The sequence below is a fragment of the Ambystoma mexicanum genome, chromosome 5p (assembly GCF_040938575.1).
Source record: "Ambystoma mexicanum isolate Mex_15411 chromosome 5p, UKY_AmexF1_1, whole genome shotgun sequence".
NCBI lineage: Eukaryota > Metazoa > Chordata > Amphibia > Caudata > Ambystomatidae > Ambystoma > Ambystoma mexicanum.
In genome coordinates, this window is record NC_090930.1 from 1,157,802,961 (window position 1) to 1,157,817,160 (window position 14,200).

Consider the following 14,200-nt stretch of genomic DNA (forward strand, 5'->3'; position numbering starts at 1 on the left):
AGTCATAACCCAGTTTAAACAATAATGTGCCATGCTCCTTAATATAAGTCATGGTAGATGCCACTTGGAAATGGACGATGGCTGTAGCCTGACGCTCATTGATGCCACTACTCCTGATATGTCTCAGTGGGATACTGGTACGTAAGAGTTCTAGTAAACGAAATCGATTGATGTAAAAGCTGGTGGAATCATGAAATATACTTTGTATTGTTAAGGCCTTGATGGTTAATGTAGGAGTGGGGGACTTAACGTATGAGATGTCTCTAGGTACCCAACTAAAGTTCACTTGGGTCATCGCATTGTTCGTACTGGAACGTGCTCTATTGTTTACCATAGTGGAAACAGGTGTGAGAGAAATACCTCTTCCAGGTTATAAGAAGAGTTCTCTTCGAAATGCACACATTTAAGGCATTTTTTATTAGCTTCCTCTTTCCTTCTGTTACCATCATGACAAACGTTGTGGCCGGAATGCTTTATTTTGTATATGTGATTGTCTTGACGGCACTTTGAATCTCAGACAATGCTGTCATGACAGTTATTAGTGTGTTGTTTTTCCCTTGCCTAGTGAGGTGGAAGAAATTCCTGCCTGAACGGAGAAGCAGTAAAAATTGCAAGATCAATTGGGTGCCTCTGAGTAGTGGTCAGCCTCTTTTTTTTTCTTAGTGAGATCCTCATACTTAATTGCCTGTTTGCCGAAGAATGTTTTCTTTCTCCTATACTAAGCAGTGGAATTTAGATCAATCACCATGTTGTTATGGGTCTCCAATTCAGGATGGGTTCTATTTAAAATGGAGCGTTCCTGTACTAAACTGGCGATGATGTTCATTGTATTGTCCATGGCCTCTGTCCGGGCGGCAATGGAATTGAAGACGTTTGTTACTTTGCGCATTCCAATTTTCTGCGGCTCTACAGCAGCGCAAAGTTTCACCAGCTTTGCGTCGATGGTGTTACACTTATTAGTCAACTTGATCAACAGATTATCAAGTATACCAAATATAGCTTCAGATGTTGTGCTGTCGTTTGCAGAATCGCTTGATGAAAATGGCAGACAAAGACTGGGTAGGTGTTGAGTGCCTTGTTGTATTGCCATCCTGATCGTTATGCTGAACCATTAAGGCCTGCTGAGGGCTGGCGGCCCGCGTGGATTGAAGTTCCTTATGAATAGGGTGCTCCTCCATAGTCTGCGCATTTAATGTTTCTGGACATTAAATAACCGCGCTAGTAGGCGGTTTGTGGTGAACACACCTGATGTAGACAGCCCTAGATTGCCGTCAGACAAGTTTGCCATATGCCCTGAACTGGAGCAGTTAGAGCCTGTACTACAGCCTCAATAGTTTTGGTGCAGGTGCATGGGAGCTTAGCACTTTACTCTTCAGTAAGTTCCACAAAGAGATCAGCAGTAGCTTCCTGTAAGGCATTATCCGAAGCATGGTAGAAATCAGCGGTTTTAGTGTTAAGTTTCAACCGGTTCACTGAATGGCCATTGGCTACAGTTGGTTGAGGACAGCCTTGTGATAAATGCCATGGGCTTCCTTTTGGTTTCCCTTTAGGTGTGGTTAGGCCAATGTGTTCAACAGCCAACTCTATACAGAGCTCCCCTCTGTTCAGTGTAGTCATGTCATCGGATCAAATGTAACAATTGTTTCCTGCTCTGCCTACAGTGGAGTTTGTAGGCGAGGGGATGTCAGAGCAAGGGATATTGGCTGTATGCATTAGAGCGACACGTTTGCGACTGAGGTGGCTCGGCGCTTCGTTGTGACCAAATGCGATGTACCCAAAAGGGAAAGGTGGCTGTTGCAATCCTTATATAAATGTTTTAAATGACTAATAGTTAGTGTTCAGTGACGGAAGAAATTATCTACAAATAATTAGTAATTGTGCATCACACTAAGGAAGGCTTAACCGTCAGGGGTGGCTCATTGTTGCAGAGCGTCATGGATTAGGAATCGTCAATCAGCTTCAGGTCCTTATTGGCAGGCTCTGGTGTGTTGGTGCCGGGGAGATGAAACGCCCGCACGCCCAAGCCCTAAAACGCCCAGCTCATTCTGCGCACAGAGTGATGTTTTTAACAGGGAAGCCTTCACCTTCTCGGCTCGGCAGCAATGAGAATGGAAGAGAGACTTGAAGAGACTCAATGCAGTCCGTTCTTCCAAATAGACTCGGCAGCCACAGCCAATTCCCAAAACACTGCATAGAAACACGATGGCTTGGGTGGTGGGCAGGAATTGGGGCCCTTTCAACTTCCACAGTCCCCCTCAGGGGTAAGTCTTAAAATATGTTCTCCAAAATCATTTCTGTTGCATTCCCCCTTTGAGCAATCCAATTGCGCAATGTCTAGCTCTCTAAATTGTTGCAATTGAGAGAACCATTCAGTCTCTCAGTCCTTCATGAGCATAAGCCATGTGTGGGGGACCCACTTACTACTGCAGATTAAATGCGGCACTAATAATACCATGTTATTGGAGCAATGAGGCCCCCTCTCTTCCAGACACGCCTGGCACGTTCCACATCACTGCCTGGTTTACCAGCCGTGTGATGGAAGTCTTGTCACAAGTGATGCCACTTAAAAAGTACTTTTTCCAAACCAAAACATGAACTCCCGATCTATTGAGTAAGTTGCCTTTTGTGGAACTAAGAAACCATTGTTGCAACTCCATCTGTCCTCTTCAACAAAAGTGTAAACTAGTCACTCGCCTCATTTTTAGCATTCAGTTCCTCTATTGCCTTCCAAGCGTATTCACGCCCAGAATCTGACCAAACCCAATATTAAGTACAAAAGGAAAAAATGAGTCTGATTTGATTTTCTAATCTTACAGGAGAGTGGCCTCCAAATTCAAACCGTTAACTGCCTTTGCACTGTGACCTCCAATGTTGAAGCTGACATTAACCCTAAGGATGAAGGCAAAATATGGAGCCCTGCTCTTTTTTATTGCCAGTAATGGTTTCCTGAGTGGCTGTTGTCCTTCAGGCTCCCTCTATTTCAAAAAGGATGTCATTGTAGAGCTGCACTATGTTACATGAGCATATACAAAGAAACGTGGGCAGCACTATTTTTCTCAAATGTAAAAATATTTGCCATGTCTGGCAAAAAACAACTGCCCTGTGGCCGTCTTGGACTCTGAATATTCATAATGTCATATTTGTTAGGTCAAACATTGTTTCTATGTATATACCATTCAAGGACAATCGGCACTGAATGAAGTGCTATGGAATGCGCAGTTAGGTCTGAGCAGTACGGTGGCTGTTTTCTTCTCTGGTGCACTTCATCTGCAGTTGAAAGGGAATTCCGTAAGCTCCGTGGGAAAACAGCTTTCTATTGAACTCCCCTCGCACGAGAAGAAGTAATTCCTCAGATGTTTAACAGTTCTGGAAGGAAACCATTATCATAAAGCTTTTTTAGTACCATGGCCTTTCGCAAAGACACTTTCATTATAAACATAAAATAAGGAAATCTTTCCCCAAAGTATTGGGAATCGTCCTTGAAGCGTGAGGTGTGCAACAGTGATATGGCATAAGTGGGGATTTGTTTTTAGCCATTATTTCTTAACATCCTTAACACCCATGTGATTAGTAGAGCTATGTATATTATTAAGAATACCACATACCGTGCTCATTAGGAAAGATGTGATCGGGTCCTGTCTCGCATATTGATGGATATGTTTGTTTTGACACTTCTAGTAGGGCAGAAGGCCAATTAAGTTAGCCTAGAATATATGAATGGAAAGAAATGTATACAATTACAAATTAAATTACTTTTCCCACCGCTGTATGCCCCCTCATGAGTAGTCTATTCAGAGGATGTACATGTTCATCTCCATTTCCTTTGGCTCTCAGCTGACGTGGCTTGATTGAATACCAAAGAATGAAACTGGTGGAGCAGTTGTCTAGAGTTGGCCTTTTAAGTGTTGCAATTTTGCAAATGGCTCATAAAATGAACTTGCAGCTATTAGGCCTATTTGCTGTTTATGGGGTATTTTGTTTTTGCAGCTTCTTACTTTCTTAGGATTCTTTATCCATTTGTGCCTGTTTTTACAATGTAAATGAGGCCTGGGTCCCCATCTTGTTGCCAAAGTCGCATTTGTTCTAAGAAATGCATTTGGATCACAGTTGGCAATATTATAGTGAGGGGACGAGAGCTGCACATGGATTGTGATGTACTCTTCCACGCAAACACTTTAATTGAAAACTGACATGACAGAAATCATTTGCCATTTATCTGAATGAATAAACCAGATACCTTTTGTTGTTGTGGCTGCCAGCAATGTAGCAAAAAAAAAAAAAAAAGCACCATGTTGGTGTCGTTCTGTGTTGTATGAATAATTCTGTTGGTTAGCTGTAGAGACACTGCATACTTATGTTTTTTTTTTCTCTTTGGCTGCAGTAGAATAATGAAAAAGATAACAATGGAACCAGCAGACAGATTAGCGAATCTACAGACGCTGTGGGACAGCCAGACGGTGGCGGAAGTAGGACCATGTGGTGAGGCTGAATTTTACATATCTCGCAGACTCCCCTTTGACACTGCGCCAATCATGCCTTAGTGTATTTTTCGCTTTTCTTATGTTTATTTGTTCTTGTAGCTGTTTGCCTTGTGATGTCTGCATAGAGGCTTTGCTCTCTCAATCTGTGCTCGAATCGATTCATTTGTGCAGCTGATTTTTATATTCCAGCATGTTGTTTGTTTCCATTTAAGTGAAAGCATGTCTTTTTTCTTCCATACATCTGCTAGTTATCGCAGCCATGTTTGTTTGTTCATTTTATAAATAGCATTAAGTCACATCTGTTTTCTATCAGTGTACCCCAAATAAACACAAATATCATCCTTTATACTAGTGGGTCACACATACTAATAAACTCTACAATATGACTAGTGGCTGCTCACAGAGTACGCGCTGCAGCTTTTAGAGGCAGTTTTGAAGTAAATTGCTTTTTTTAATGGTAAACTTGCTTGTTTTATGCTCCATTACACCAGTGTTTGCTCTTTATTGCTCGTTTAAGTAAAGTGGAGCAGACTAAAATAGCCAATTTTCCTTCCTAAAATGCACGACGACAAGTATCCCCTCAGTGGTTCTTCACATAGCCTGTTACTCATCTTTTTCGCTTTTTTTCTGGAAAGTAAGACACTGATTAAGTTTAGTTTGCTCTTCATTATGTTCATTAAGGTGTTGCTTGCTTTGTTATTTCGATATTTAGAATGCATTATTTTCTTTATTTGAAGATTCATCTCTGCCCCTATGAACAAAACCTATTTAAGTAGTCTGTCAAAAGCGCGTTATAAGAAAAAAAACAATTATAATAATACTAATCTAGTTTGGGTTTTTTGCTTTGATCCTTAACCGTGCCTACTTTCTCACCGAGCTGGTGGATGTTTCCCAAATGAACATAATTCAGGCTGCACGCTGCATTGGTGTATATGAAGCAAGGGATCTAAAGAAACTGAGAGTGAGGTATCAAGGGACAAACATCATGGGATAAAGGGGAAAAAAGCAACAGAAGCATCAGGAGAGCTGACGGAGCCAGGAGCCAATGCTTTCCAGAAACACTTGGTAGAAGGCTGAGGTCCAGAAGAGTCCATCTGTGGAGAACCCTAAACTTCTGGGGCAGCAGGCCATACAGCTGTGGAGAGACCCGAGACCTCATGACCATGTATCCTTGGACCCACTGAATCCTGAGCATATCCAGGTATCACAGGCACCAGATTTCTCCTGAGTGAGTAGGGCACAATAACCTTTACAGAGACTGATTCAAGAAAGACTGCAAACTGGGAAAGGCGTGATATCTGTTATGAGCCTTTTTTTTATCTGAATGGCACTATATGCCTCCAACATATATATAGAAAGAGAGTTGCAAGAGAGGCCGTGAAAGCGATGTAAGAGATCCCTTGGAAGGCTTAGAGAGTGAGAAGGACATCCTAACCTACTACATTGTAAAGAAAAATCTGCAATGTGAAAATAAAAGAGGGTTAGGGATGGATTTTTATCACATTACAGTTGCAGGTTAATGAAACCACCTGGCTACGCTATAGTCCAGCGTAGTTCCTGGACAACAAATATGTAATTTGTTGTCCAGGAAGTTTACACTTTCCCCAATGACATTCTTTTGTTTGTGATTTATCTTTCATCAGTTAAAGCCATGAAGCACATCATGTTAGATATGTAAAATATCATGCACATTAAAACCATCATAATGCGTTAAGGTTGAAGAAATACGTTTAACAGACTAAACAGATCCCTAAAATATATTAACCATGTTGATCATAACAAGGGAACCTGTTTCTAGATAAGAAATGGTGTCTCAAGCCAGACATATAATGAATACATGTTTATGGTAACTCCCTGACAGTGAAAATGAAGGTGACTATGAGGGTAATAGAGGGAATCCAGATGTGCCCTAAGCTTCATTGCTGGTCTGGAGAAGTGGAATGCAATGTTATTTGATTTTATAGCGCTCAGCTGCCATTTGCATGGTCTTTTTTCATTTTGGGATCTGAAAGGAGCGTTTATTTACTAGGGACAGAGGGAACAATGCAACTTAACTTTGATGTTGTGTCGATATGTGCAAAGAAGATGTTTTGTGAGGTGTCAGCATTGTGAGACAGACCACTTTGTGAAGTTTTCTCAACAGATGCCATTTCATTATATTCAAAGGATGGATGAATGCCTTACTATCCCTACAGTGACGAGCATTTCCCTGCCTAAAATAAAGAAAAGGAAACACTCTAACAAAAGGGTATCTGTCGCTCACACAGTTGCATACAACAAACAAGGAAATGCATGGCCATTCAAAACAATAATGATTGAGTTTACAGTGTAACCACAGTCACTCTTCATAACCTGGGCAGACTCCCCTTCCCAGGTTTAAACATGATTCTGCTTCACAGTTCAAGAAAAGGAAACAAGGAATTCCTAGTTTGCTACAAAGTTCAATCAAAGTTAGATGCAACTTCAATTTGTCAACAGAAAGTTCCAACACAGAAGATATAAGGCTCTTCCTCTTCCCTGAACAGGTTCTCAGTACATCAATAGCAACAATAATTGTCCTGGTAAGGATGATTTGCCACCATTGATAACTTTTAAAGAAATATAGCTTCTGTTTAAAAGCTTCTCACAGCTCTTCCTTTAGCACCACAAACAATGTAAATTATCTCTGTCAGAACCACCCTGTAGCACTTCTTCAAACTTCCACTTGGTAACCAGGACTAATGTCTGGCAAAGAGACTCCCAGGACCCCCCTTGTCAATTTGCATATTTAAGTAACTTTGGGTCTCACCCTAAGTTACTAGGGGAATCCAGACGTGGACCCCTTGCTCACTATTCTTAGAGAGGCACAGCTCCTCCCTACTGATGAAGTCCAACCAGACCGAAACACGTGTCTGGGGATGCTGTTGGTACTCTTGTTCAGAGGAGAATTGCCTAGCATTTGGGTGCTGGACTGCCCCAGGGCAGGACAAAGACTGATATGTTTGGGATATTTCTTCTCTGTGAAAGATAGTGAGCTAAAGACTCTGGGTAAGTCTCTCGTAACCAGGACTAATGTCTGGCAGAGAGACTCCCAGGACCCCCCTTGTCAATTTGCATATTTAAGTAACTTTGGGTCTCATCCTAAGTTACTAGGGGAATCCAGACGTGGACCCCTTGCTCACTATTCTTAGAGAGGCACAGCTCCTCCCTACTGATGAGGTCCAACCAGACCGAAACACGTGTCTGGGGATGCTGTTGGTACTCTTGTTCAGAGGAGAATTGCCTAGCATTTCGGTGCTGGACTGCCCCAGGGCAGGACAAAGACTGATATGTTTGGGATATTTCTTCTCTGTGAAAGATAGTGAGCTAAAGAATCTAATGTCTGGCAGAGAGACTCCCAGGACACCCCTTGTCAATTTAAAAGCTTCTCAAAGCTCTTCCTTTAGCACCACAAACAATGTAAATGATCTCTGTCAGAACCACCCCGTAGCACTTCTTCAAACTTCCACTTGGTCTACTTCCATGCCAGGCCACAACCGCAGTTCACACCTGGTTTACTCCCATGCCAGGCCTACTTCTTCAAAGCTTTGTCATCGGGGTATACTCCCCTGCCTGAACAGCATTTCAAAACAAATGCTTTTGTGGTTACAATCAGTTGACAGGAGGTTCACAACAGCTTCACAGTTTACAACAAATTGCAGCTTCAAAGCTTTCAACAACTCTTCAGGAAAACAAGATTCATTGGTGTTCTTTAATACTCTTCTGCAAAATGATGCTCCTCTCCTTATGGATATCTTTTCACAGAAGGGTAGCCTTTTTGCCTCTGGTTTCCCCAATACACCAGCAACCAAAGACTGACAGGGATAGGGTCTCTTTCTGCTTCCCCCTGGTTTTGGCAATGTGCGTTTATCCCAACGTTTAGAATTTGTTGTACAAAGTATGGGAAACAGGTTTCAGAGCTTGCATTAGCCCCCTTCTGCTGTTGCCAATATTTGCTAGATTGTATTTTCCTTGTTCTTAGTCTCTCTTGGCTTGGACAATCCTGTTGCCCCTCACGCCACCTGACTCGCTAGATGCTGCCAGCCTCTCTCCTCCCTGCCACTCGGAACAGCTGTACCTCTCCTATGTCCCTTTCTGTATCCTACCCCCCACTGTGTTTCTGTTCTGTTCTTAGCACTGAAAGCGCTCAGTAATGCATCTGTAATGTTATACACCATTTGTGAAGCACATCTGTTATGTATCTGTATTGGTGTATCCCTCTGTAAAGCGCGGTGTTGCTTCTCAAAGCTAGGTCTGCACTCAATAAATATAATAATAATAATAATAATAATAATAATAATAACGCTTGTAAGTGTTAACTCTCAAAAAATGTCCCCCTAAGGTTGCTGGGTCTTCCACAGCCTCCCACCTCTAACGTTACAGTCATTTGGCTTTGCTATAATAGGTTTTTGCTGCTATTCACAATGAACTTGAGAATCACTTTTACTTATACGCAAGTGCTGCTTCTGCTGCTTTACAATACTTTGGTATTCAGAATTAACTTGGGAATCACTTTCACTGATACACAAGTGCTGCTTTATAATCGTTCAGTATTAAAAATAAGTCTCTGAACTACTTTTACTTCTACGCGAGCGTCGCTTACTCACTCAATGCCTGCTTCTGACACACGATTGGGAAAGGATCGCTCCGGGGTCTCTACTAGCTTGTGAACTCGCCGGGTAAGACGTGTGCCTCCATTCCCCTCACCACTCACATGACTTCTGCTGCTGTGCCTCCTCACGACCCGGCAAACTGCTTCTATTAGTCAGCCTGCACCCACGCCACCTAAAATTTGGAGGTCCTCTTGCTCTGAGGCCCACTGGTGCACACCAGCCACGGGAGAGAGCCTTGAGACCCTTGGGTGCACGCCAGCCACCCGAGACAGCCTCCTTCACGCTTCCACGCTGCTCATCCTCTGCACTTTAGATTTCCAGAGACAAAAAGACCCTTTTAGGACCTGCAGGTAATATCTGCCATGCAGTGGTCCCGGTGTTTTCTCTCTCCTCCAGCTTCTGCCCGGACTTCTTGCTTCCTCTACTCTTCTCCAACAGCAACAATCTTATGGCCTGCACTTGAGGGGCCTTTTAAGCCTCTCTGTCTCCCTCAGGTGTTGATCATCTGCATTAATGAGAGCACTACACCTGTAACCTTGTACCTTTCCAGACCTCTTCTTCATCCCAGAACTTAGGGAACTATGTGACCTGAAGTCCCTAATGGAAAATGTTGTTTCCTTATTTCTATTGTTTTACTTTTAAACCCCAGTTTGTTCCTTATAATATTCTTTAAAGGAACGTCGAAGGATTAGTCATTAGCCTGCATTGAACAGGAAAGGCAATTCTTTTAAGCCTTTGTTGATCACAAGTTTCCTTTGACTGTACCTCTGGGTGTAAGGGAGGTCTTCAGCTTTACAGGTCTCCTGAGTTTTAGAGGGGTTCTCATTTCTTCCAAGACCTAGGAGTTTGTGAATGTTTTCACTCTTATTTAAACGTGTCGCTGGTGGAACAGCAATATGATTGTTACAACACGCCATTACTCACTTTGCCATTGAAGAGCAATCCTCCCTGTAGGAAGACAAATACCTCATTTCATCCCATGGATTCCTCTCATTCCCCTGGGTCTTTTCTCCTCCCAGGTGATACTCCCACAGAACACCACCCCCAAAGTCAGGATCATAAAGCGCCTACCTTTCCCTGGCCTCTTGGGAGGAGACTTGGGAGGCAGGGAATTAGTGAGGAGTCCGTAGGATTCATCACCGTATCCAGGCCCTTTGTACAACTATGCCTGTCTCTAGGTGATTTGTGTATATCCAGAAGTGGGCCTAAAGTGCCTTAGTGTGAGCGGGGTGCGGGTGGGACTTGTTATGCAAGCTCGTGGAAGAGTTCTGATGGTGTTAGTGCATATTAGATAGGGGCTGTTCATTTGGTATGTGGGCCTGTGTGGCTTAGTCAGGGTCCAAGGTATATGGTGGAAAGTAGGGATGTGATATAGTAAATGAGGGATACAGATATTTAAGAACATGCACTTTATAAGTATCATTTAAAGTATCCTTAAGTAATTGTCTTACACACATACAACACACTGTAATATGCATTAAGCAAGAAAAGAAAACACAGCAAGGAAATATCGAATAAAGTGCAGTGCAGATATGATGTAATAAAGGTCCTATAAAAAGCACTTACGGCATAACCATAATCCATATAAAAACATAGACACTGCAAAAACTACATTATGGAACTTTGTTGTTTTGCAAAAGTCTTCAGCATTAGCCAAGTCCTTCTTTTAAAGTCATTTAGCATAGGTTTCAGGTACATTTGTCGCAATATCTTATAAAATGGGCAAACAAAAAGGAAATGTTGTATATATTCTTGTACATCCAGACAATTTGAGCACACACCTGAGATAATAGGATTCAATATTTCCAACAATATACCCGACAGTAAAATCCCCAGGCGAAATGTTACATATAAAGTCCCGGCAAGTGGGAGTTCCATAATGTCAGGATATCTTTCTTAACCCCAAACCTTCTTCTTTGTACAACGCATACGGAGTAAAGAGCTTTGCGTACATCTTCCATAAATATACTCTTCTCCATATGTTCTAAATTTTTCCAAACTTCATAGTTTAGTTTGCCGATTACAACAATCAGGTGCATCCCAAATGTCACTGCTATTCATTTTTACTGCCAACTTTTATATATTTACAACAAGACAGTTGCCTACCTCCGTCTGTATTTATACGTCCATTAATCCCTCTTTATATTTCACCAGACTGGTTTCCCCACAACCTTACACAATACAAAGAGGCATTATTCCAACCCCATTTCCAATATTCCTGAAACCCTGTTTCCAGTGGGGAGATGCAAATGGTGTACTTTTTAGTAGCCCCAAAATCTTAGTTAAAGAATTTTTGGTTAGTCAAATTCTTTACTACTCGATGGCCCCATATTTCGGCTCCATGCAGACATGCTTGTCTAACCTGTAATTTATAGATACCAATTGTTGGATGTATGGCCCTATTACAATAAGACTTTGGAACTTTGTTATTGCCATTGAATAGCGAGTTAGTACCAGGTTAACTTTGGAAATGTGCTGGTACCATGAGCAATTGCTACACATACTGACACCCAAATAATTGTATATCTCTATTTACTGGGTTTCCGCTGGATCAATACTTCAGTTTTCATAGTAGGTTTGGGTGGTTTTAGCCTTTTAGTTTAAAAACCCACCGATTTAGTCTTGGACCAATTCATTTCTATTCCCTTCTGGTTGCAGTACTTATTGAATCCGAAAAACAGTTTCTTTAATCCTTCAGAGTTTTTGAGAATAAAACTGCATCGCATGCAAATGGAAGAATTGGTATTGTTTTCTGTACTTAAGGTAGGAGCATCAGTAGGTTCAGTTAGACTGTATTGTATTAGGTCATTAATAAACAAAAGGAAAAGAGAGGGGGTTTGGACACAATCTTCAACAGTGGGGTTAGGTTTCACAGCTAGATTCCACCTAACGGTAGCCACATTATCATTGTATAAAGTAATAATGGCTCTCAAGAGAGGAGGTGGTATATTCAGCTCAACCAGAGTTTTCCATAAGGCTCTTCTTGGTATCCCAGCAAACACTTCCTGAAGGTATATAAATACGACATATAACTTGACCTTTTTTTTTAAAGAAAACATATTGTTGAATAAGATGAATCCTGTTTGATTGTGCTAATCCCTGTTTGTAAGCCTGATTGTGTCCTTGTATATTGTTTTCTTCCTTATAGTTACTTAAAATTACAAAGAAACTTTGCATAGATTTTCCCTGCCCCGTCTAGTAATACAATTGATCGGTAGTTAGCTGGATCACCCAGTTTTCCTTTTTTGAACAGGGGTACAATTTCTGCTTTTAACCATAATGCAGCTAAACTTGAGGAAGCTGAGATGGCATTAAATAAAGCATTTAAAAAAGCCACTCAGATCAGAATTTCGTCTTTAAAATCTCAAAAATTATTTTATCAGGTCCAGGTGCTTTATTACATACTTGAGCATTATTAGCTAAAATAATGTAATTTCTATTAACAACTAAAGTCTAATTATACCACCAATATTTGGTGTGCAATCTATTTAAAATTTTCTATTTTCTGCATATACATTCCTAAAATGTTCCGACCATACATCCCTAGTAAAACAAACCTCCAAACAAATGCTCTCATCACTTAGGAGGCCCCTGGATACTAATTTCCAGAATGCAACTGTATTTTTCTGTTTAGCTGCCGTAGTTAAAGCCCACCATTTCTTCTGTGAATGTTTCTTCCTTTTTTCTTGTACTATGGTTTTATAGACTATTCTTCTATTCCTAAGTTCGATTATATCCAAATGTTAATTCTCATTTAATTTATAACAAAAAGAGTGATGAGTGGGAAGTTTTGAATAAATCTGAACCACAGGCACTACTCTAGGCAACCTTCCACACCACTGTTGTTAGCCCATCTGTGCCATTGCAAAAGGGGTCCCGCCATATGCAAATCAGTCACGCACTGCCACCAATGGGAGCAGCCCACCCACAAACAGCTGGGCCATGTATAGAATCCGATCTCAAATGTTTTTCTGATTCTCTGGTATCAATATCACATTTTGTGGCAGTAGTCTCAGTGTTAGGTACCAGTTCTAATACTAATGGATTGTGGTCCCTTTCTGATCTAGCAATGACTGAACAATTCTTAATAAGTGGCCAATCCTTTCGGCTGACTAATATGTAGTCGATATGGCTACTTCTTTCATTACTATTGAAGGTTGGTTTGCCCAATCTGTCTTTTGGGAACCTACCATTGCATGCTCATAGTCCACTCTTAAACAATATTTAAGCTACATGTAGGGCCAATTGGTGTTGTCTTTTCGGCTGGGTCTTGTTGAAATCACTGATTCCCCAAATTAGATCTTCCTCATCCTGTTTCCCTTCCTTTTTCTAACCTTTTCCTGAATTGGTTCATATTGAAGCTTGAGGTCCCAAGCTAGAATCATTTGGTATTTACTTTTATAGTTAGAGTCAATATTATCGATAATTGAATCCAATTTTTTGTAAGGTTGACATTCCATTTGTTCCTAGAGGATGATTATAAACATTAAACAAATGGATATTAAGTCTACATTTAATAAGTTAATAGTAATGGCTAAATATCGGATATCTGTTGATCCTGTGTCAACATTTTCAACCTGTGTATTTAGGTTAGAGTTCAACCATACCTTTACACCACCACTTGTTCCCCCTGTATTTCCTTTAATCTAAGGAGAATCTCAGTATGCCTATTGGCAAAGAAGCCCAGGTTTCTTGAAAACAAATGATCTTGTGTTGCCTTACTTTTCTTAGAAGTCGGAGATATTTCAGGTTAAGAGTTTTAAACTGTTCTACTCATCCATAATTACAGTTTTCTGATATCTTTGGGGTTTCTCAACTTGGGCCCCTTCCAGCATATCATGTGAATTGATTTGCTGACTGTCTCCTCCTTGGTCATCTGACTCTGTCACACTTATCTGATATTTATCTATTTGCTCCGAGCTCTTTCCTCCAGTTAACTCCCTTGTTACTATTGAATGGGGGTCTACTCCCGATATTCTCAACCTTTTCTGAGTTACAAAGTTGTTCGATAGCCATCCGGGTTAATACGCAGGGTTAATACTCAAAGCTCTATTGATGACCACATTGGTGGGAATGTCCTACATTCAA

The 14,200-nt window shown here is 41.1% G+C and overlaps 1 protein-coding gene across 1 annotated transcript in view; it reads left to right on the forward strand.

The window, feature by feature from the left end:
• CARMIL1 (capping protein regulator and myosin 1 linker 1) overlaps positions 1-14,200 on the forward strand; it is a 1,545,633-nt gene that overhangs the window by 656,282 nt on the left and 875,151 nt on the right. The window contains exon 6 of the mRNA XM_069613644.1: positions 4,382-4,479. Coding sequence (XP_069469745.1) covers positions 4,382-4,479 — 98 coding nt within the window. The remainder of the gene's footprint in view (positions 1-4,381; positions 4,480-14,200) is intronic.